This window comes from Eufriesea mexicana, unplaced genomic scaffold (assembly GCF_001483705.2).
Source record: "Eufriesea mexicana isolate 0111107269 unplaced genomic scaffold, ASM148370v2 scaffold3780, whole genome shotgun sequence".
NCBI classification, from domain to species: domain Eukaryota; kingdom Metazoa; phylum Arthropoda; class Insecta; order Hymenoptera; family Apidae; genus Eufriesea; species Eufriesea mexicana.
In genome coordinates this window covers 1,413,471-1,438,443 of record NW_016911795.1, presented here as the reverse complement: position 1 = coordinate 1,438,443, position 24,973 = coordinate 1,413,471, and the positions used below count along the sequence as shown (strand labels likewise).

Sequence of the window (24,973 nt, the reverse complement as noted above, 5' to 3'; positions counted from 1 at the left end):
GTGCTATCATATAAGACTGATCTCATGAATACCTTTTTTCATATAACATTAAAGAAGAAAAAACCACTCTTCATACATCGAAGATCGCAATTAAGAAGCTGTATGTCTGTACCATTTTATGTAGCTTATTGTGATCGATTTCTAATTTAACAAAACGGAGAAAGTTTTGTTCTATTTCCAAAACCGACTCTAGATCTGTTCGTGTATATTATTCGATGCATGTATCAAGATATTATATTTTAAGAGATCTATTATGAAGTCGATATACAAATACTACATAGCAGTTTAATGTAATGAATGAAAGTAACAGACATTTACGAATTGGTGAAGAACATAGAAATCGGCGGAACTTGAAGCAACAAGTGTTATGTATATATTAAATTTTGTATTTATTATTTTTACTGTAGACTATAGGACTGTAGATTTATTATTACGTTCATGTATGTACGTAAATAGAAAAAAAGTTCGACAATAAACAATTGAAAAGGACGAATTTTCCTTCTTTTTTTATCATTTCAAGATGAATTATTAAAAAATAAATAAGGTGTAATCATAAAAAAGGTTAGAAATACGTACATTAAAAATTGCAAAATGTTATCAATCAATTAACGATACATGAAGTATTTATGAAAATTAGAGGAACATCTATTACTGTAATCAAAAACTTTCGAAGTAACTAGTATCTCAATAACTAATCTTAATAATTGATTGTGTTTGAGATACTTTTTCCCGCCAATGATCACATGCTGAAGTGTAATCGTGTCGTCATCTATCGGAATGAACCGAAAACTACCGCTTATCATACGTTTAACCGATAAAAATTTCGAGAGGAATCGGCACGGAGAATCGAATCGCGAGACAGGCAATCGTCATTAGTGAGTAGGAGATCGCTAGAATTCCCAACCTTCAATCCCAATCTCACGGGACACACTTGGAAATCAGCTGATGACGTAACACACGACGAGCGAAAGAAGAAAAGTTAGTTGTTACTTGTGTCGGTGTTGGTGGGCGCGAGACTTGCGCGAGACGAAGTATGGCGTAGGATTCTCTTTGGCCTCTTTCGTTGAGCCGTGTTGAGAGTTTACTGTACTTGATAGTTTCGTTTGTCTATCATTTCGCTAACGGTAATTGCATGAGCGTTTTGTGTATTTGTTGCGGTATTCTATCACAATCAACTAGTGTTCGTCGCTGTACAAGTCGAAGGCAGATCTATCTTCTTGCAGGGTACGAAAAGGACATCGAGTATCGGTACAGGATGAGCGTTGATGCATACGGACCTAGCAGTCAGACCCTCACATTCCTCGACACAGAGGAAGCTGATTTAATTGGTGCGGATACACAGGGTAGCGAATTTGATTTCACCGATTTCACGTTACCCTCACCGAGTCAAACTCAGGCTTCGCAACACGATGCTGCCCAAAGTCAACCTAGCCAACCAGTACAGGTTGGTTTTTTGACTTATCATATGTTCCTCGTATCTGACCTCTAACCTATATTTTCATTTCTTCTCTTCATTTAATCTTATTCTGAATTTTTTTCCAATCACGGGAATATCACCTAACCTCACTCATTTATAGTTTTACTAATTCCAAATATACATTACACCTATGTCCACGCCTTACTTTGAGCTTTGATGTTACCTTTTTTTTCTTTTCATCTTTATACAGGGCATATAAAACAATTTCCTTGTGAATACAACTTTTACGATGTGTGAAATATAATAAATACGAATCCTACGTATTTAAATTAGTTACTTCAAACATGATCGGTGCTTTTTCTATAATTAGAGGTTAGGTGATTTTTCTCATGGATAAGTTTCACATTATTATGCAAGATAAATAGTAATGATAATGAAGTAAGAAGATGAAAGTAGTAATGATAATGTAATAATATAATAAATCAAAATAACAATAACCTTAAATGATATTTTAAAAAGTATAGGTGCATTGAACAATACATAAACAAAATTGAATTTCTTAAATAAGATACAAAATTTAATCAAACATAATAATAAATATCCATAACTTATATGTGTGTGTGTGTGTGCGTGTGTGTGCGCGCGTGTGTGTGTGTGTGTATATATATATATATATATATATATATATGAATCTTATCTAGGTTAATGGAACAAGTGGTAGTTCATCTTTAGATTTGAAAATTTCTGGAGCAGCACAAAGTCTTGCAGAATTACAATTTGAAGAAGAAGAAGAGGAAGCATACTACAATCGTGATTTACCAGAGCATGCATGTAAATATTGTGGTATTCATGAAGCATCTTGTGTTGTTATGTGTAATGTTTGTCGTAAGTGGTTTTGTAATGGACGTGGAAATACATCTGGTTCTCACATTATCAACCACCTTGTACGAGCTAAACATAAGGAAGTTACTTTACACAGGTATTATATTGAACTAAAGTTTTCTACATATATAGCTTGTTATTTCTGTACCATAATTTATATATATATATACATATATTACAGAGATGGTCCATTGGGAGAAACTGTTCTGGAATGTTATTCATGCGCTGTTAGGAATGTTTTTGTTCTTGGTTTCATTCCTGCAAAAGCAGATTCGGTTGTTGTATTACTCTGTCGCCAACCATGTGCTGCTCAAAGTTCTTTAAAGGATATGAATTGGTAAACTTATTTTTAAAGGAAATTACAAATATAATGAGTCGTTATCATGTTTGATACCATTTAAATTTTGTAGGGATCAAGAACAATGGAAGCCTTTAATTGAAGACCGCTCCTTTTTAGCTTGGTTAGTAAAAATCCCATCAGAACAGGAGCAACTCCGTGCCAGACAAATCTCTGCCCAACAAATCAATAAGTTGGAAGAATTATGGCGGGACAATGTTGATGCAACCTTCCAAGACCTTGAAAAACCGGGAGTAGACGAAGAACCGCAACAAGTACTTTTGCGGTACGAAGATGGATACCAATACCAGAACATATTTGGTCCCCTTGTAAAATTAGAAGCTGATTATGATAAACGTTTAAAAGAATCTCAAACGCAAGAGAATATTGAAGTTCGTTGGGATGTTGGATTAAACAAAAAGACGATCGCCTATTTTATGTTAGCAAAAACGGACGGTGATATGAAATTAATGCATGGAGACGAACTGAGACTTCGCTATTTAGGTGAACTTCACAAACCTTGGTCTGGAATTGGACATGTAATTAAAATTCCTGACAATTATGGAGAAGAAGTCGGGATTGAATTAAAAAATAATTCTGGTGCTCCGACGGAATGTGTTAGTAACTTCGTCGTCGATTTTATTTGGAAGAGTACAAGTTTTGATCGGTAAGTAATTTATATATAATCTTTATTTTTAAATATTTTGGAACGTATTCTATAATGTATCATTTTTTTTTTTTTATAATAGCATGCAATTAGCGTTGCGAAAATTTGCTGTGGATGACACTTCCGTATCTGGTTACATATACCACAGATTATTAGGACATGAAGTAGAAGAAGTTCTTTTTCGTTGCCATCTGCCCAAACACTTCAGTGCCCCAAATTTACCAGATTTAAATCGTTCCCAAGTGTATGCTGTGAAACACGCCGTACAGAGACCCTTGTCTTTGATACAAGGGCCACCTGGTACAGGGAAAACCGTGACCAGCGCAACGATAGTTTACCAACTGGTAAAACAAAACGGCGGTCCTGTATTAGTATGTGCTCCTTCCAATACAGCCGTAGATCAACTCACAGAAAAAATACATAAATCTAATTTAAAAGTTGTACGACTTTGTGCAAAATCACGAGAAGCAATCGATTCGCCAGTGAGTTTCCTTGCTCTTCACAATCAAATCAAAAACATGGAAACAAATACAGAATTACAAAAATTACAACAACTAAAGGATGAGACTGGAGAGTTGTCTAGCGTTGATGAAAAACGTTATAGGTTACTAAAAAAAGCAGCAGAAAAAGAATTATTAGAGGCAGCCGACGTGATTTGTTGTACCTGTGTTGGAGCTGGTGATCCAAGGCTACACAGGCTTAAATTCCATTCGATTCTTATTGATGAGAGTATGCAAGCAACTGAACCTGAATGCATGGTGCCAGTTGTTCTTGGAGCAAAGCAATTAATCCTTGTTGGTGATCACTGTCAGTTAGGACCAGTAGTTATGTGCAAAAAGGCTGCCAGAGCAGGTTTATCGCAGTCCCTTTTTGAAAGATTAGTTGTACTTGGAATTAGACCTTTTAGATTAGAAGTTCAATATCGTATGCACCCGGATCTTTCACGATTTCCATCAAACTTTTTCTACGAGGGTTCTTTACAGAACGGTGTATGCGCAGACGAAAGGAAATTATTGAAAATTGACTTTCCTTGGCCAGCACCCGATAAACCTATGTTCTTCTATGTTACCCAAGGTCAAGAAGAAATTGCTGGAAGTGGTACGTCCTATTTGAATCGAACAGAAGCATCAAATGTTGAAAAAATAGCGACAAGATTTTTACGTTGTGGAGTGAAGCCCGAACAAATAGGAGTAATAACACCATATGAAGGACAAAGAGCCTATTTGGTTCAATACATGCAATATCAGGGGTCTCTGCACTCGAAACTTTATCAGGAGATTGAGGTTGCCAGCGTAGATGCATTTCAAGGCAGAGAGAAAGATATAATAATTATGTCTTGCGTCCGTTCAAACGAACATCAAGGTATTGGATTTCTGAATGACCCACGAAGATTGAATGTGGCGTTAACTCGCGCAAAGTACGGAATCATAATCGTAGGGAATCCGAAGGTATTATCAAAGCAACCATTATGGAACCATTTATTGAGTTTCTATAAAGAACAGAAAGTTCTTGTAGAAGGACCTCTAAACAATTTAAAAGAATCCATGATTCAATTCGCCAAACCAAAGAAACTTGTTAATGCTGCGAATCCAGGCTCTCATTTCATGTCCACGTCGATGTACGACGCGAGAGAAGCTCTCATTCCGGGTTCAGTTTACGATCGATCAGGTACTCAGGTTAATGGTACGCAAAATCATAATCCTTACTACCAAAGGAACGTACCTTTAGATATCTTCAGTAGGACCCACGATACCATTAGCTACATTAGTCCAGAAAGAGCTCAAGCAGCAATGAATAATGTACCAGTTCCAGTAGGAATGTTTATGAATATGGCGCACGTACCACCACGATTCTATAATCAGCACCAACAGGCGCTACAGGCCAGACAAAATCAACGTAATCGCCGAGGAACGGCTTTATCAAAGAACAAACAGGGTCCACGAATGGGTAAACTAAGTCAAACGGAACAGAATACCCAGCCATATAGCCAACCAGGGCTACCATTAACTCAAGGCACGACGCAGGGAATGTCGCAACCAGGTTTTAGTCTTTCTCAGCCTGGACTGAGTCAAGCAGAGCTCTCTCAAGATTCGTTTGCTGTCGGAGAATTTCAGTCACAGATGGACGGATTATTATCACAAGATTCAACTTATCAGGGTGATCGAAGTGGTTTTTACCAATCCGGACAGTCACAAGCCGGGGGACAGTTCTCCCAGCCATATTGAGCCGAGACCGTACGGCTGAGCAACGCAATTGCTATGCAGCGTCGCGGGAGCGACTGAAGGCTCGTTCGACCAATTCTTCTTCGACCAACAACCACAAATCACTAACTGCGCAAAACGGTAAAACGGCTCGGCGATCGAGTACGATATATGCACACGCAGTCGTCGGCGTTTTAAAAGAGGGTTTTAAAACAAACAAGCAAACAAAAAAAATACTACAAACGGGGGAGTTCGTCGCCATTTACCGTCGAAATGCTAAACTGTTCTAGACGGGGAAAGGAAATGGTTAAAGAGTAAAACCACCGGGCATAACAAGTGCGACAAGCCAATAAAAAATTTCAAAAAATAAAAAAAAAAAAAATAAAAAATAAAAAAGGGAAATAAGACTGGGAGACGACATTATCACAAAAATTACCATCTGTCACTGTGACACGCGCTTACCGTGAACGTACCGAGTGAAGTTAGAGTTACACACAGCAAATCAAAACAAAATGCATAAAAATACCAAAAATGAGGAATATAATAACAATAAAGAAGAAAAAAAAAGGAAGATATGGGACGTGTAACACTTGATGACTTGACCAAATTCAATGTAACGTATTAATTAAAATATATAACTATTGAATGAATCTGTGATCGACAAACTAAAAAAACGGGGGGAAACGTATTGCAATATTGTGAATATTTAATTCACTGTCAACAAAGTAAACAAAAGATAAAAAGAGGGATTGAAAAACATTGTATTGGGTTTGATAATGCGTTACGTGTCGTTTTCGACTTTTCTTTTAAAAGGCGTGGAATAAACTATTACTGCCGAGAAAAACGAAGACAAAGAGACGAACTACATCTCTGTAGAGATTTAACGGGATCGTGGAGATCATATCTTTTGGTGATTCATGCACATCTCTTTCGATTATGTAAATTGTGAAAGTAAACTGCAATAAAAAGTACGATTCTTGCAACGCGTGAACACACGACAACGTCAATAACAAGAAAATAATAATACAACGATCATCGTCATCGATTTGTTCTTGAACCGACAGAATATCATCATCTGTCAGACGTTGCCGATCGAATTGTCGTCAACCAGTATGAGGCCGACACTTGAGTATCAAGAAGGAGGAATCCTTTCTCATAAGCTTGGCGTAATGTTGATATTACGTTAATCAATAAGGAATCCTATTAATTTTGATCATGTTAATTAGTTTCTATCTTTTCTGGTTAGACCGGTATATATATTGTATATATTTTATTTACCGCAGGGGTCGACAGAGCGCGCAGAATGAAAAAAAAAAAAAAAAAAAAAAAGGGAAAACGAATTTTATTCGGTATTTGTGTTGTTTTTTTTTTCTTTTTTTTTATATAAAACTTACAGATAAATGACAAAAAAAAAACAAATCACAAATATACGTAGAACAACTAAGACAATATTTCGCTGAAAAAAAAAAGAAAAACAAATGAAATAGGAATGGGAACATAGAAAATTACAAAAATTAACAAAATTTTCTGATCCAGACAGACGCAGTTTAAAAAAGAAAATAATAGAAAAGCAAAATATTATTTAAAATTTTAATATTCTTATCTGTAACGATGTGAGTAGTTCATTTAGCGTTCAAAGTATTTTATTCGTTCTGATCTACTGACCAAAGCATCGTTCTACCTACTAATTCTTTTGATTTAAATACTTCTTTTTTTCTATTCGCTCTTTCTTTTATCCTCGCACACCCTATGCTATTTATTCCCTTCTCCACTTTTTTTCTGTCTGTACTGGCTTCTGGCGGTAATGAATTTGATCATTGACTCATGAAACAAATTAAGAATGAGAAAAGAAAAGAAAACATTATATAATACAAAATTATTTACTTTTCTTCTTTCCGACCAACAGCGCACCGCTAACTGCAGAATGTAATATGGAAATTCATTGTGAAATCTTAAAAAGCAAATAAATTTAATTTGAAGAAACAAAACTTCGTTTCATATCTTTCATTTCTAACCTATAAAGTCAAACCTGTTTTACTTTATTCTCAGTTAATGTCCTTCAATACAATTTAATGGCAGTACAATTAGTTAATATTACCACGTTGTATATATAAATATTTTTTATTTAACAACAAAATCAAAATTACAAAAGTTTGATATTATCACCTTAAAATTTAGCGTAACATGTGCGTAGAATTGACAAAAAACGGGAAGATAGATTTCCAATTTGAGCGATGGAAGGTACTTAACATTTAACTCTTTTATATTGTTTATAAAAATAAGTAAATAATTAATTAGAAAAATATATTAGGCCTGTAAAAATATGACATACATCATAAATATTGTTAATTTGAAAATTTGAGAGAATTGTTCGAGAAGAATTCTGAATTGTTCATATATTCCAAAAAAAATTTGACAAAAACAATAGCTGTCTTTCTAATAAACTATTAATTCTACGTTTGATTTATAAATAATATGAATTAATTGTTTGTAACAGGCCCAAAGATTGTACATAGCACCTCATAGGTTTTATACTGTCAACACAGCCTTATGTTTTTACTATAGGATACTTTAAATATCTATCATATTCTGCGCTCTTTTTTTATATAAGGGACTAGTCGAAATAAGACTAGAACTGGAATTAAAGATATTCAATTTCTTTTATTGAAAATAGGAACTTTGTTAACTCAACGTCCACCTTAGACAAAATCTATTGCAAACTTAATAATGTGGCAAATTATACTGTTGAGTTTACTTATAAAAGTTTTTAAAATGTAATAACTGATATGGCGTTTTTGTTCTTTGAAAAATATACCGAACAAAGTGAAAAACAAAAATAATTTCTTTGTTTGGCACACAATATTAATAATTGAAATTTAATCACCACAATATGCATTCAATAGAGTTAATGAATTGATTTTAAAACATTTTTTTTTATTCTTGTTGATAATATTAATATAAATGTAGTGAATATCTTTTTTAATTTCTACTTACTGTTTTCTTAACAATCATTTTTTATCTGTTTTTTTACTTTTTAATTTTTTTTTCATTATCTCAACGAGATATCTTTTTTCAATGCATTTTTTTTAAGATATAAATTTAAGTTTTCTACGTTTTTCACATTAAGAATAAGTACTTTTTATCTCGTATATGAATACTTCAAATTCTAAAGAAAATTCATTAACGTTTTACACATTTAATTTTTAATGTATTTTTTCTTCTTTTTATATTGAATTGAGGCAATGACTTTTCTATAAGTAGTTGTCAAGAGAAACTGAAAACCTCTTATGATATTTTTTAAATCAATGAAGGACTATATAAGTAGATTACATTAGAGCTTTCTAAATCGATTATAGTAGCCGATCAGTGTAAGGCACTGTATTTTCGTATTCGAAAAGTTCAAAAAAGCTTTACAAAAGGCTTCGAAAGAACTTCAAAAAAATATTTAATATGATAATAATATTTTTGTACAAAAAGTGTCGTATTCATATGTAATTGCTACTTATCGAATGTTCGATTTGATTTTCCCAACCCCCCCCCCCCCTTTTTTTCTATCCTACAAGTATGAACCTGTGCTGCCAATAGTTTTATATATTTATAAAAAGGAAATAAAACAAAAACAAAACGAGACGAGAGAAAAACTCAAGCTTCTAAACGCAACAGATGAGCCGTTGCATAAAAGCGCAGGCCATTATCACAAGATCCGAGTATGTTAGCTCAAGGTAAGCGTAGAAAATTACCTCATTGTACTTTTTTATCTCATAGGTAAGTGTCGGAAGAGGCCAATTGCAAAAATAAACCATTTCTCGAATATAAAATTATGCTAGATAATGAGTATTTCTGTACCAGCCTGCATGAATGTGATTATGTCACAATATACGGTGAAACAGAATCCACCTTGATGAATATCCTGGCTAGGTCATGGTGTTCCTTTAAGTTTTGGTATGTACAATCGAATATATGTTTGATCCTCGCAAAAACATCTGGATCGTAAACTGATCTAGCAGTGTTAGTTAGATCGAATGGTTCTATAAATACACAAACAATAGCCAATAAATAAGTATACATTAATTCTGTTTCAATGATTTTTAAATTACCAGACTCACCTTCAATACACAAATACTTCCATTGATGAGGGTCATTTTTATACGATCGAGCTCTTCGACAGTCTTCTATTGGTATTTTGTTAGCTAAACGAATTGATATCGCATATTGATTGAAACTGTAAAAATTTTATTTAGTATAATATTATCTATTGAAATATACTGTAATATTTTTTTTGTTACTCACTCGAACATGACATAATATCGAAAAAATTCGATGAACAATTCCCCTAACGATTGTCGATTCTTAGGTCGAAGTATGGAAACTGGAATGTCTAATTCTTCTTGAATATCTATGCAATGGATGTCTGTGTGTGGTGTGAATTTACCCTCGTAAAGGGAATGTAAACAAGGTAAAACCGGTGGATTAACACCACCTAAAGAAAATAAGGAATATGTATATATAAATTAACGAAATAAAATGCAAACTGAATACATACATTGCAAAAAATGAATGACCATAAGAACTAAGGAATAACTGGATATTGTCATGTTTTTGGCATCATTAATATCCTGAGATTGTGCCCAAAGTTTAACCACAAGTACCAATGGTCTCACTCTCCAATCAACTATAAAATATTGAAAGAAATAGTTTTACAAATTGAATTGTACTTCAAATAACCTTTTTCATTAATTATAATAATCTTACTTCGTGAATAACAATAAAGAAGATGAGTATTCCGAATACCAACAGCATTATTACAATTTAAATCAACTTCTAAATTTTGTATTGAATCATGGAACTTCAGAATTGGTACTTTCGCTTGTATAAGTTCTAATTGTTCTATAAAATCTGTTAGCATAAAAACCTCATTTTATTAATTATAAATTCTATAGAAAACTATTTGGAAAGCTAATTGACATACCACATCTTTTAAGGCATTTTAATATTTGTTCTAAATGTCCAATAGCTTCATTCCTCTGATCCATTTCTGTATGCCTCACTAAAAGACACATGTCAACATCACTATTATCTGATCCAAAACCATTCATTGTAGAGCCTACCAAAAATAACCCATATTTTGGAAATGCAGTCTGAAAATAAATAAAACTTAGATGTTGTACTAAATATAGTATGTACTAAATATCTTTTAAATGAAATAATTATGTTACCTTAATATAAACATAAAGATATCTCCACAGCATCATCTTGTTTCTATAAACAGTCTCAGTCTGCTGATTTAACATAAACTTTGACCAAATTTCTTTTGAAAGTCTATCCCAAATCGATCCATTAAATAAATCATCTGGTGTATGAGTTACTTCAACTAAATGTGATCTAGCTAAGAATCGATCTGGCGCAATACCATATCTGGGAAATGTGTGGTAATTAGGTGACAGCAATCCCATATATCTTTTATTTCTTGGTAATCTTTGAGGAGGTGGACTATTTCTTCCTATAATTATAATTTTTTTCTGAAGTAAATGAATAAATAAATTAATATGCATTAATGTAAACATACCTGAATGATACCTTCTTTTATTCTGATAAGTTTGTACTTGAGTCCTAGATGTTGACATGTTCGTGGGGTAACAATTAATAGATCTTTGATTCTGAAAATATTGATGCATAGAACTATTTGAAATTATACCATATTGCATTATTCTGTTATTTGTAACATTATTTGGATGTATCTTGTGCGATTTTCTGGAACAAAATAATTTCCTAATTTTTACATATTAGACAGTTATATTATCAACATCTAATCTGATTATTTTTTGTTTATTTAAATAGTATATAATACTCACTTCATACTTTGTTCCACTGAAGAAATTACAGAATCTCGTTCATCTGAACTCTCTGTTTGACTACTATCAATGTGATGTTTATTTGGTGTTGGAGATCGTGAACTAAAGCCACTATCACTGCCATACTTTTCATTATTTATGAAGGAATCTCGAAAAGAAGTCTTTTTACTCAATTTATTATACCAGTTTGATTTTTTACTTGCCAAGCCATTATTATTTGGTCTAAAAACAAGATGTGGAGAAGCTATAATAGCTGTATTATTTGATGTATTCACACGTCTTTGCCAATGTCCTGGTTGTGTGCCATTATTTGACTGCATATACTCTATATGTCGTAAAGATGGTACCTCAACCCCCATCAATTGCAATAGCTCCAACGGATAAGATCCTGTCTGCAAGAATACCGCTTGTACTCAAGAACATTTTGTTAATAAATAAAATGCACTTATATTTATAAACTTCTTAAACGTAATAACATACCTGTATCATTTGATGTCTGTTCTGTGAACAAGCATCTGTACGATATTTTGCATATTCTGCCTGATGGAACGCACTTGCACCTTGAATGTGCATTGTATGTGACTGAACTGGTGGACACTGTCCATTTGCCTGTTGGCCACCCATTATCTGCACCATTATTTGTGGTGGATACATAGTATGATACATAGCCAAAATAAATGTATAAGATGTTATAAAAGATAACACTTAAATTTAGAAACAACTTTATACTCTTTAATAGAACAACTATTATAACATATAATGCACTAAATAAAGTGAGTATTATTTATATGAATTTGTAGTGAATTTAAATTTAAAAATAAAATTTATTAACAAATAATTATGCATTTATCATAAATGTATTTAAATGTTTTCCCTTATTGTTATATTTTCTCATTTAATATATACTATAGTTTTAAGCATTTGCAACTAATAGATTAAAATGTAATTTGTCGAATGTAAATTAATACAAAGTATTAATTGTATTTTAACTAATTGCTAAACAAATATATAAATTTCAGAAAAACTAAATATGAACCATGTATCTTGTTTTTTAATATATCTCATCCCTTTAGAACTTCAAACTAATTTCCTTTCAATTATTTGTGCATGAACTTGCTTCTCTTTATTGTATTTCGTTTATTGTCATATAATTTCAATAGTAGATAGTATTTTTGCTCAGCCGTTATGACGTTTAAATATCGAACACGTCAGTTTTTCAAATTTTTAGTAAAGGTATAGATTTATAATTTGCAAAGTGCGTTCCTGAAAACATATAAAATCTAAATTTTCGACATCAGTTAGGTGAATATAGTAGCTTTGTTACAAATAGTAAAGTAGAAATTTTCTACGTATAGGTTACGTTAAACATCGATATCGTAACACTACATATAATTAAAACATTATTTCTAACACAACACACGTGGTATAATATGATTATACGACTGTAGCCATAGGCAAAGACCATTGATCAGTTATATTCAAAATATATCACATAGAGAAAAAAACTACCTGTCGTATAAATAACGACGAAAATAATTAGTTGAAAACATTGCAAAAATTATGAAAACTGGGTAATTGACAAAAATGATGGTATATTAGAAAGCGAAACACAATTATGGATTAACATTGCATTCATCATCGTCCTAATCATATAACCAGAAATAATTGTATACCTATTTCGTGTCGCCATATTACAAAGATTCGTATTCAATCTAATGCGATGTTTCTTAAAGAAAAGATTCGCAATGTTTCCTGATCGTTTCTAAACAATTACCGAAGAACGACTATATCCAAAAAATGCGATTGTATCTCCCGCCGAAATCCAGTGAATGGTTCGCGATCTTTAATAACGAAATACGTATTCTGTACGATAATCACGTCTTTGAGATTTGCACAAGACTCTTGTCACTTTTAACGCATTCCGACTAACTAAACTTGTCCGTTTAAATTTTCGAATTCTTCTATGTAATAAACGTTTTCGGCTTGACACTAGATATTTACGAAACGTGACGTTAGATGGCGAGATACGGAAGAAGTTGTAATTTACCAAAGGAGTCATGAGAAAAGTTGCCGATCGTTCCAACTCTTTAGATTTTATTTATAATAAAAGGAGAAATACTAATAAACTTATTTAATTTTATGTATTTCATGTTTTTTTATCAGTATATTGATATATAGAATAAATTGTTTTACCGTAATAGTATACGAGATAAAATTTTATTAAGTACTACTACATACATTCATCTAATGTATGTTAAAATGCATGCAAATTGGAATTTTCTGGTATTCCCTTCATAGTTTTTTAAATAACCGTAATACAAAATGGCAGCCATATTATTTCTTATTGTAAATATTTTATTGAGAGAGTAAATGAAGTAGATATCTAATTACCTTCATATCACTTCTTAATTATATATGTAAAAATTGTAAATAGTTTTATTCATCTATCTTTTTATTTGCCAATTATTGTAAAAATTTCATGCAAAAGTGAAATATGTCATATAAAGTCATTAAACAGAAAATATATGAAAGAAATAAATACTTTTCTATAAAGAATGAGGATTCGAATTCATGTAAAAGTGCATTATACCCTGCAGTAACATTCTAATCTCATAGCACTTTGTATCTAGAATTTGTATTGTTACATTGTTCTCGATATTCTTGTTTAAATTTAAAATTAGAAAATGCTATGATCTGTTACAGTTCAGGTAGATGAAGCATATTGCTTTCTGAGTCTTTGGAATTCTATCTCTTTCTGTAAATACTCCTTAACAAATGGATGTTCTAAGTGTGAATATTTTAACTGATTTAAATAACGATTAGCAACTTCAGGTGGCTTTCCCATATGCTGAGAAAGAACAATCATATTGATCAAGGTATCTGGATTATTACTATCTTTGTCCAGAGATTCTTGCAAAGCTGTTTCAGCTTGTTCATATTTAGCTTGCCCAATGAAGCATGTAGCTTGACCATTTAATAACATACTTGTACTGGAATGTTTATCTATCATATCCTGAAATTATAATACTTTGACAAACTGTCCATAATTTTATAAGATATAAACATAATTTTACCTGAAATATATAATAAGCATCTTGCAATTTATCTCCACCACTGCTTATGTTTAGCCATGCTTGTGCTAACTGGGTTAATGTGGCATCATCATCTTTTTCCTGCATAGTTATTAATTCTTTTTTTGCAAGATCCAAACGATCCATTTTTAGGTAAATCTGCAGAATTAGGGATAAACATTCTAAATGGTCGACATCACGTAGTATCCTAAGTGCTGCGTCTAAATTTTTTTCGTGATAATAAATGGTTGCAGCAACAATCAAGAAACTGTGATTATCGTAATTAGCGCGATTGGTCGTTTCTTGCAATTCGGCGACAATTGCTTCCCTACGACTAGGATTCGCAAAATAGTCTGCTAACATCTTCAATGGTTGTAAATCAGCAGGAGAAGAATTATTAATCTCATCTAGCACAACGCGAAATTTTCCCTGTGCTATGTAAGCACGATAGAGAAATACGTCTCGTTCCATAAGCACCTCTGGCGAAGATGACTATGAAAATAAAAAATAACATTAACACTCGATTTTTAATAACCAAAATTATTTTTAATATACATAGATCAAAATTAAATTAATATTATAGTAATAAAGAGTAAAATAATTAATTTCAATAATGTAGCAAGGATATCTTTTATACAAGAAAAAATAAGAATAACGTTTAAAGAAGATGTAATTTTGTCAAACCAACCTTGATTTTTTGTGCTTCGTTGATACATTGCTGATAATTACCAATATAAAAGTGATTTTTCACGTCGAAAAGTTCGTCGACGTCTGCTTGCTGCTGACGTGCCATCTTGTCATTTCGGTAGTAGTGTTTCATTCTGATACGTGTTCCGGTTTTCAAAATTTGTGCATTGTGATATCGACTATTTGGTTTCATGAGAATAATTCAATTTACGTATCTTTTCAGTTTGAAATTACAGAGTTAATTTTGTTCTTTATTTCTATCCAACTTAATTCAAATACATGTTCTCTGAATTTAAATATAATTTTTCGCAGCAAAAAAAATATTTAATATTTTACTTTTATCATGTTTTTATACATTTTTTCAAATGTATGTTATTAAGAATCGTAAAAAGTTGTAAAATAAAATATATGTAAATATATGTATTAATTACTCATAGAAAGTAATTATGTATAAAATACAAATTATTATTCAAAAAGTGACAGTACAATTTTTTTTGCCATTGGGTTATGAAATAAGATAATTATGATAAAATTATTGCAGTATTATACATGTATGCACATTGAGTTATTTATTTTATTAATGGTATATTTTTGCAATTATTAAACTTATGTAATTTCTTATATTTTTAAGTCTTTTTTTATTTTTAGGTTAAACATTGTGATAAATATATGATGAACGTTATAAAATAAGGTAAACAATTAAATTGGGACGACATTTTTTACACATAAACTTTGTAAAACATTATACATACCATTTCCTTTATAATACAGGTAACTATTAGTTTTATTTTAAACTTGGATTTCTCAATCAGTTGAATGCAATAAGCTATCAGTGAACATAAAAATAAATCTTTTATTAAATATTATACAAATATTGTATAAAAAAGGTTATTGACAATTAAAAATGGATGTCAGTACACTATTTAAAGCAAGTGTAAAGACAATTAGTCTCCGTAACAAAGCTTTAGGAATTAATGATAATATACGAAATCAAAAAAAGGCAAAGAATAAAAGTGCCTTTTTTATAAAAACCCAAAGTGTTGTTGCACAAATTTCAAGATTACGTGAATTCTTATTGGAGAATCGTAAAGCATATTTAAACTTTTCGAACTATTTGTCAAATGTACCAAGCATGACAAATGCAGATCGTGATAAAATTGATATTGGTGTACAAAAAATAATGAGTACCTGTTCTCAATTAATCAAAGAATTAAAAAGAGAAATAGCAGGTACTGAAGTTTCTCCACAAAATTTAGAACATAGAGAAATTATGTTGCTACTGCTTGAAGATTACTTGAAGAATGTTTGTAAAATATACTCAGAACAAAAAGCAATACGAGTGAAGAGAGCAATGGAGATAAGGAAAATTGCTAAATTAGAATTAGACACAAAACCTATTAGACAATTAGAACATGAAATTAAAAAATCCAATTTGAGCACAAATGAAGAAACTGAAGATAAAGAAAATAAAATTGGTGGTTCCAATGATTCTAGCTCTATGAAAATACAAGAATTAAATGGAGATGTAAATACATTAGTATATGAAGAAGAAATATCACCTGAAGATATACAGCTATTTGAGGCTGAAAATGAGCAGTTATATAATGAACTTAGTACATTAACAGAAGAAGTGAAACAAATAGAAAGTAAAGTTGTACATATAGCTGAAATTCAAGAAATATTTACAGAAAAAGTATTGGATCAAGATAAGGATTTGGATCGCTTAATGACAACGGTCGTTGGATCAACAGAAAATGTGAAAGAAGCTAATGAGCAAATTAGACAGGCAATTCAAAGAAATGCAGGACTTCGAGTATGGATTCTTTTTTTCCTTTTAGTTATGTCGTTTTCTCTGTTGTTTCTTGATTGGTACAATCCTTAAAATAAATTATTTTATTACATTTTTTTGTATATACATATAAAGAACGTTGTACTATACGTGAATTAATAAAACGGTTATACGTTTTATTAGATTTTAAACAACAATGAACAAAACATTTGCCAAAATATGTCACTGTATTTTATCCCCAAACATTTTACATAATAGCTACATCTTACATAATAAAATTTATAGTATATGTATATATTTAATTGTATATACACATTCGCACACATGTAACTGCCACATACAATTTTTGTTGTTGTCTCATTGATATTTGGTTTAACAGAAAATCATTCTGTAAGTTAATTAAAGTGTCGCAAACGTTCATAAGATACATCCTCTTGTACCTTCCATTGCTTAAAAATCATTAATGCTATCTTAACTTCAAATATTTAGAGGCAACTTGCTTGATATTTATTCTCTTACTGAACATATACCCAATATGAATAAGTGATAAAAGATTCCATAGGATTTTTACTAATGGGATATATATCCAGTACATAAAAAGTATAATGTAAATAGATTTTACAATTTGTTACTATAATTTTAAGTAAAAAAATATTTACAAGATACACCACCCATTATTAGCTTTGATTTACAGAGTTTCTTTTAATATTTGCTGTGCACATTTATAATTAAAACCAACAAACTTAAGTTAGAATCATGTTTTGATGAAAAAAATATTCTCATAGTAAATTATATATTTTTTGATTGCACAAATTCGTGTAATTGTTTCTTTAAAAATTATGTTTATGAATGTAAAGAAAAATTTGCTTTCAAAATGTGATAATAATTCTTGCATAATTAAATGCATTATTTGATTATTTGAATATGCTAATATGGAAGAAAAACAATGTATCAAGTTATTTACACCATTAATGTAAATATGAATTATTATTAACTTTCTAATCATATTATAACGTTCGTGTCATTTCTCAACTTTTTGCAAAACGACTTAACAAGATTTCTATTTGGTCTATACTAAAAAAAACTTATTCAATAATAATGTTAACAAAATAATAATATTGAATCACTTAAGTTGCGATTAAAAATTATAAAACGTTGTTTAAAATTCATTTGTTTTTTTTTGCTTCTTTTTTTTTACAAAAGTGATTTTTGATTTAGAATTTGATTTATACAAAATGTTACAAAATTCTACCACTACGTTTTCTTTTAATGGTAAGCAATATGGTGAGTAGTAAGCACATGTATGTTCTGTAGAATGCATAATCACAAACAGAGAATCTTTACACTGGATATTCATACAGTTCACTACTATTATATAAAATATGTTTCGATATTTCCGATAATAAACTAACTTTACATATATTTTGTTTAAAATATTATACTTAGTTATTGTAACTTAGTTCTTTTATCAGACACTCATCAAAAATAGATTTTTAATATGGAAAAGCTATTAAAATAATATTCTTAAAGTACCAGTACTTTATAATTGATAAGTGCATAAACAAATAGATGTGCTTAGAAGTATCTAGCAACAGCAAAAGTAATATTTTCAATTTATCAAATATATATGTAGAATGGTACAGAATAAAGTAAAAAGATTTTATAATTTATAAAAACAGGATCTCACCTGTTTTTTAAATTATTGGTGTAGTTTCTTAATCGTTAAATGTACTTAATTTTGCTTATAATTATATTTATAACGAGGATTTGCATCATACAAACAAAATTTTCCTTCTATTAAACACTGAACGATCCATGTTGTAGAAAGTAATGGAATTTGTAGTTTATTAGCTTTTTCCACTGCCCAAGACGGGCATAGACTGTTTGTAAGAACGACAGTCCCTTCTACAAAATTTTCCATTACATCTAAAAATCACAAAAAATTTTTGTTTAGTACTGATATTTAATTTTATGCTTCTAGTTTAAAAATTCTTATCACATAAAAATTTCATACCTGGTTTTTCCGCTAATAAAACAACAGCACCTGCGTTTTCACAAATTTGACGCCAAAATGAAGCAAACTGCTTTTCAGACTCTATAATTGGAATTATTACAACTACTTGAGTTAATGGTTTACTGTTGAATCTCTGGAACATTTCAACATATGAATTTTTATCCAAACTCCATCCTGCAGGTAGTTCATTTTCAGCTGGATTTACAAGTTTTCCCTATAAAAACAGAAATTATAATATGCAATTATAATGTGCAAAATTTTCAATTTTAATATTGAATATTAATTTTTTATTTTGCAATTTAAATTTTTATATTAAATATCTCATATTATAATTATAATACTTGCCTCTTGACAGCATCTTATTATCCAATTATGATTATAGGCTGGTATACCGACTGAAAGACATAAAAGAGTTTTTGCAGTTGTATTTGGAACGTTCGTTATCAATTTTGTATTTTTGTACTCGTCTTGAGGAATTTCACTGAAGTCTGTATAGACTTTACCGCCACCCGCCACTATTTGCTTGTTTAATCTATCTCTTATGAAAGGCTTTTTTACCCATTCTTCCTCGTTCTCAGTTCCTGGATCCGAACTGTAATCTTTGTTATCAACTTGAAATCGATCGATAGTTTCTAAAGACGCACAAGTGAGAACAAAGGACATGCCTTTAAAGAAATTCGAATCTGCATGTGGAATTGGACCAAACATAGCAATTGTCTCTTCATCATCTACTTTCTTTTTACTTCTTGACTTACTCTTGATTCGATTTTGTGGTCCTTTTACAATTTGTTCATACGGTGTTCCAATTATTTCAGGCTGTACACCAATAGAGAAAACTTCATCTTTTATAGAAACATTAGAATCACTGGATACGCAATCATTTTCAGAAGATACTTTCTTCTCCTTTTTAATTGTAGAAGTTACCCCAGAAACAGATGGTTCTACTTCAGACTTACTTGTGGGAGTTTGAATTAATTTAGATTTAGGAGTAGAAAAAATAGGAGTAGCAATTCGTTTGGAACGTCTTTTTCCGTCAACCATGTTATCTAGCGTTATTTGAGCCAACTGCTTTGGCGTAGATGGAAGATTTTTATTCTCTAAATTAATTTCTTCCTTTAACACTTGAGCTTGGTCAGCGGATAATGAAATATCTTTGATTTCAACTCGTAATTTTTCTCCTTCATCCGTCTCCACTGTATAATATACTTCGTTATTTACAGTTTCACTGTCGATAATTATACCACATGATCCGTAATCGTAATTTTTTGTAGCGGCATACACAGATAAACCCTCTTTTAGAATTTTCGGTATTGGTATAACAAAATCTTCTATGAGTACTTTATTTTTCCCATCATAAAAATTGATCTTATATTTTGTTTTTATTTTATCAACAACTGAGCCAGGATAGTAATTATTGTCAGACCATTTAGCAAACACATCTTTACCAATTAACTCATCTGTTATCATATGTGGTTGGGGTTTTGTAGAAATATCTATAGTACTCGAAATATTATCCATTTGTTCTGTTTTATTTTTTTTTCTATTCTGTGTATTGTTGCCCTCTGTAGGACTTAGTACCTTTGAAATTTTATTTAATCCATTTGATTGATTATCCGATTTAGTATTTTTGCTTCTTGGCCTTTTTACTGCTTTACTCTTTTTTGTGCTTTTGGGAGTTACTACCTGTACTATTTCCTGTGGAACTTCTGGCGTAGAAGATCGAATCTTTTGTAATTGATCATCTATTCTCTCATTACTAACATTGTATGTATCAATTCCAGTAAGCTCAGTATTTGCAAAGCTTAAAACAGTTGTTGTGAGAAGGTGACTGTTTTGCCATTCTTTACTTAGACGTTCATATGCCTCGTCTATTGCTTGTTTATCATTTAGTAAATGTATATCTTGTGCATGTCTTTTTGCGTGCTTCGCAGGTACTCTCGGTAAAGAAAAATGTGTATTATCTCTTATTGCAAGTTTAGCTGCTAACGAAGCGGCACTTGACACGGAACTTAAAGAACTAATTGTTGATGCAAATGAAAGTCTGGAAGGATTTAACTGATACAATTGTGGGTTACTATTCACTGATCCAGGAGATGCATCCTTATTGTCATTTCCAGAAATATCTGCTAAAGAAGCAGATGTATCATTGTTTTTTTGTCTCATTAAAGGGGGTTCAGTAATAAGTGATTCACATTGCACACCAGTGATTTCTTTGCTTAGAAATTCTTTTGTACCTTCATCAATGTGTAATGAACACTTCATTCTAACGTATATACCAATTTCTTTCTCCATTTGCAAGGCTTTGCTGATAGAACTACTATGAGTTGAATTTGATTTCCCCTTATCATCTACTATAAAAACATCGGGTTCATTATCACTTACACTTAATATATCAGCATGATCACTGTCTTTAGAAACAGATATTGGTTTAACTTGTTTGTTTATATTATGTACAGACATGGAAATATTGTTATCTGCTTTGTCAAGAACAGGCATATCGCTGAATGTGTCTGACTGTAAACTAGCTGTACTGTCTGTATCACATCTTTTTGACTCGCTACTTCCATTTACAAGTTTGTTACCAGATTTAGTTGAATCAATGGATGATTCTTTGGTATTTTCTATCGATTTGTAACTAAATTCACTACTACTTTTACTGTCATAACAACTTTTGTATATAGTATCAGACTTTGTGTTATCTAGGGTATTTTTGTTTTCAATTTTTACATCAGAATCTTCTTGAGATGAATCTAATACGATCTTTTCACCATCCTCATCAATTTCTACTAATTCTTTGGATTTTGTTCTAACTTCAAGAACTGCTGATTGATCATATATGAGTTCTATGCTCTTTCTTGATTTGCATACATTTCCAGAATACATGTTAGAGTAAGATTCAGTTACCTCTGTAGAAATTGGCATTTCTTGAACATCACTATTATTTTGTTCCAAACTGATGTGTTCCTTAGGCTCAATGCCATTTTCCTTATCCTCTGAAATCTCACTATACATCATTTTAGTATCTTTGACTTCAATTGGTCTCGTACTATCTGTACTTTTATTACTCAAATCTAACTTTATATTTTCAACTACAACTGCTTTAAGCAAAGATGTTGAATCCTTTTCATTTATTTGAATCTGTGCTGCCCTACTCTCATTAGATTCTGTTACACTTTTTGCATCAGACATGTCTTCATTATCTTCTTTCTTTGTAACAGCTTGATTCAGTTTAGTATCATTCAAATTTTTGTTTTTATCTATTTTATAATCTTTCATTTCCAATTCAAGGTGCCTTTCATCTTTAGTTTTTTCCTCATATTTTGTAGGAATTTCTAACATAGCTTCTGTATTTTCATTTTCCCCAACATCTTGAGTCTCTGCAATTATAACATTTGTATCAGAACAATTCTTCACAAATTCGGGTTGAGATTCATCAGATTTAAATGAATGACAACTTTCTTCTTCTTCCTGTTCTCTTTTCTCAGAGACAGATATATCTTCCTTAGATGCCATTCTCAAAATTTTTGCTGGTGGTTCGTCAAATGATCCTGCTTTACGTTTTAGACTCGTTATTACACTACAACCACTTTGTTTTTTAGATAGTGGAGAAACTTCGGGTGGTGTGCACTGTATTATTTCCTCATCTCCATCTGAATATTTTTCTTTGTCTGGTAACTTGTTTTTTTCATTAATCTCCTTTCCTTCTTCTATTTTTTTCGATGATTCTGCATTCTGTGCATCTTTATCTTTTATAAATTCATTATTTTGTGCAAGTTCTACCTTAATAAGTTCACTATTCTGTATGTCAATAGTCATTGTATGCCCTGTTATTTTTATTTCATTCAAGACTGTCTCTGTACTATTACTAGGAACAGAAGGTGCTGCTTCGTCATGCTTTGTACTTTCTATATCTTGTTGCGATTTATCCAAAGATTCATCTTCACTTGTATCTACTAAATGAAAATCTTGACTCTCATTCATACTATTGGCTTCACTACATTCTAAAATCTTACTTCTGTCTAAACTTTCAGAGCATGTAACTTGGTTCTCCATTGTACAGTTTTCTTTCTTTTCTGTTTCTGATATCTTTTTATATTGTTTTTATTAATATGCTGAAATTAAAAACATACCCATGAAAATTATTTAATCTAAATTAAAATTGTTTCACGTGATCTTTAAAGTTATATCCTTTAATGTAAACGAATCTAAATTAATAATTTATAGAAATTATGATAAAGCATACAAGAGAATAGAAGTGAAATTCAAGGACACCCTATATATCGACACGGTGTTTACAACGAATATGGAAGGTTACGGCGGGAACGTCATGTGATAGAGTAAAATTCTCAAAAATCTTAAGTTATAGGAAATAAGACGTACCACAATTGGTTACATACAGTGAGGCGTATTTTTTCAATTGAATTATTTGTACCTCTTTGTTAAAATATTACATTTGTTGCCGGAGATAAATACGTTCGCCGGCCGTCGAAAGCGGGAGCTCATGTATTTCTTCTGCTCACTACTTTTACACTTTTCTTTTTTAACTTTATATCTCGTATTCGTCTTACTCGTACTTTGTATTTTGTTATTAATTTCGAAAGTAATATTAAAAAACTGGTCTCCCATAGAAAATACCACAGAAGCTCCACTTTTTAGTCACAAAGCAATACAGACCATAAAACGCCATCGCCACTTTTAGTAATCATAGATTATGTAATTCTAGATTTACAGAGTTTCGCGGCTAGGTAACAAACCACGTTTACGAATCGACCAATCACATCGCTTCTTATGAACAGCACATTATTTATTATAGCGTTATGTCGCTATTTGTGGACGATTTTTTCTCCGACCAATCAAAACGTGCAACGTACACTATGCAAAAAAAACAACTTTAAATACAAGATATTTAATAAAAAAAAGTACAAATCTTTAAATATTTTTATATTTGACGAATTAAAAAGTGAAATTATATAATAAAAGTGATTAATTAAATATTTTTATCCCTAAAATAATGTCCGATTGTAATTTAAATATTATTTTGGAGATAAATAAATTAAATTTAGAGTTAAGAAAGAAATTAGAAATAGTTTCGAAATGGAGAGGTATATTTTTATACATCCATTTCTTTTCAAAGAAAAGAAATTGTTTTTAATATTTTGTTTATTTTTAGCCGATTGTGCTCGATTGCAACTAGAGTTTCTAAAATTGTATACTCCAGACTGTCTTGACATTTTTGAATCACTTAAACAGATAACGGATATGAATACAGATTCAAATACTAATCCATAATTCTTAATCGTTAAAAAGTATTGTCATACCAATGTACCATTGTATTAATTCTCAATAAACAATATGAAATGAAATTATGGTGAAATATATTTATTACATTTGAATATAGGACTGACACATAGACAATATTCATGATTTTATAACATAAAGATGGACAATAGTTATACATTTTTTTATCTTATGAAATATAAATTTACACTTTAATAGAATTACGACATCTCTTTTTAAACTTCATTAAGTATCCTTTGATATCCGTATACTTCTATATAAGTTGTATTTTAATGTTTATATTTTCATGATGTAAGAACAAATAAATAAAGTATTTTTTCGCGACATTATGCAGCACCATTTGAAATTATAAAGGTGTATTTAAGCGGAACAGAGTATAATAAAAACAAATTTTTTATTCCGCGAATACGAAGATCCTGCTAGAAATCATTTAGTATGAAAAAAAATCTAACGTAATTTTATATATGCACTTTAAAGTTCAACGACTGTTTTAACGCATTTTATTACACAACTGACCTTTTTGCGAGGCATTCATTCATATAATTTATTTTTTCTGTATATTTAAAACATGGCTTCACGATTAATTTATTTAACGATAGGAAGATCGCTATTATGATTATATTTATGTCTTTATTTAGAATTTTTCTATTTCTAGTAAGAAGTTTTAACATTCATTCGTTCTTAAAAAGTAACCATAAAACTTCAGTCAATAATTATTGTCTCCGATCATTTATCGTTGCGTCTATTATCGGAAAAAA

At 30.9% G+C, this 24,973-nt stretch overlaps 6 protein-coding genes across 8 annotated transcripts; 3 read left to right on the top strand and 3 right to left on the bottom strand.

Annotated features, from left to right (window-relative positions):
- Positions 1-817: 817 nt before the first annotated feature.
- Upf1 (Upf1 RNA helicase) lies at positions 818-6,826 on the top strand. 3 transcript variants are annotated; one of them, XM_017905442.1, is made up of 6 exons: positions 818-978; positions 1,224-1,444; positions 2,119-2,396; positions 2,481-2,636; positions 2,710-3,303; positions 3,386-6,826. In XM_017905442.1, exons 2-6 carry the CDS (start codon positions 1,256-1,258, stop codon positions 5,526-5,528), a joined length of 3,360 nt encoding a protein of 1,119 aa, XP_017760931.1. In that variant the 5' UTR covers positions 818-978; positions 1,224-1,255; the 3' UTR covers positions 5,529-6,826. The 3 variants fall into 3 exon arrangements, with proteins under 3 accessions (XP_017760931.1, XP_017760929.1, XP_017760930.1); XM_017905440.1 differs by lacking the exon at positions 818-978 and adding an exon at positions 985-1,124; XM_017905441.1 differs by lacking the exon at positions 818-978 and adding an exon at positions 985-1,124 and having other exon boundaries at positions 1,208-1,444.
- A 2,542-nt stretch (positions 6,827-9,368) lies between these two features.
- Positions 9,369-12,022, bottom strand: LOC108551248 (poly(A) RNA polymerase gld-2 homolog A). Its single transcript, XM_017905345.1, has 10 exons — positions 11,837-12,022; positions 11,357-11,748; positions 11,071-11,273; positions 10,721-11,004; positions 10,474-10,642; positions 10,257-10,400; positions 10,048-10,176; positions 9,795-9,984; positions 9,611-9,726; positions 9,369-9,532 (listed from the first exon to the last, which is right to left on the bottom strand). Exons 1-10 carry the CDS (start codon positions 12,020-12,022, stop codon positions 9,369-9,371), a joined length of 1,977 nt encoding a protein of 658 aa, XP_017760834.1.
- A 1,921-nt stretch (positions 12,023-13,943) lies between these two features.
- epsilonCOP (coatomer subunit epsilon) lies at positions 13,944-15,247 on the bottom strand. The gene is made up of 3 exons (XM_017905338.1): positions 15,116-15,247; positions 14,431-14,919; positions 13,944-14,369 (listed from the first exon to the last, which is right to left on the bottom strand). Exons 1-3 carry the CDS (start codon positions 15,245-15,247, stop codon positions 14,061-14,063), a joined length of 930 nt encoding a protein of 309 aa, XP_017760827.1. The 3' UTR covers positions 13,944-14,060.
- Positions 15,248-16,018: 771 nt separating this feature from the next.
- Positions 16,019-16,996, top strand: Syx18 (syntaxin 18). The gene has a single exon (XM_017905362.1). The coding sequence runs from the start codon at positions 16,019-16,021 to the stop codon at positions 16,994-16,996; it is 978 nt and encodes a 325-aa protein (XP_017760851.1).
- Positions 16,997-18,616: 1,620 nt separating this feature from the next.
- Positions 18,617-23,599, bottom strand: LOC108551189 (uncharacterized). The gene is made up of 4 exons (XM_017905246.1): positions 23,298-23,599; positions 19,263-23,029; positions 18,918-19,131; positions 18,617-18,829 (listed from the first exon to the last, which is right to left on the bottom strand). Exons 2-4 carry the CDS (start codon positions 22,968-22,970, stop codon positions 18,636-18,638), a joined length of 4,116 nt encoding a protein of 1,371 aa, XP_017760735.1. The 5' UTR covers positions 22,971-23,029; positions 23,298-23,599; the 3' UTR covers positions 18,617-18,635.
- A 329-nt stretch (positions 23,600-23,928) lies between these two features.
- On the top strand, positions 23,929-24,206 carry LOC108551153 (uncharacterized). Its single transcript, XM_017905193.1, has 2 exons — positions 23,929-24,019; positions 24,088-24,206. Exons 1-2 carry the CDS (start codon positions 23,929-23,931, stop codon positions 24,204-24,206), a joined length of 210 nt encoding a protein of 69 aa, XP_017760682.1.
- Positions 24,207-24,973: the final 767 nt, after the last annotated feature.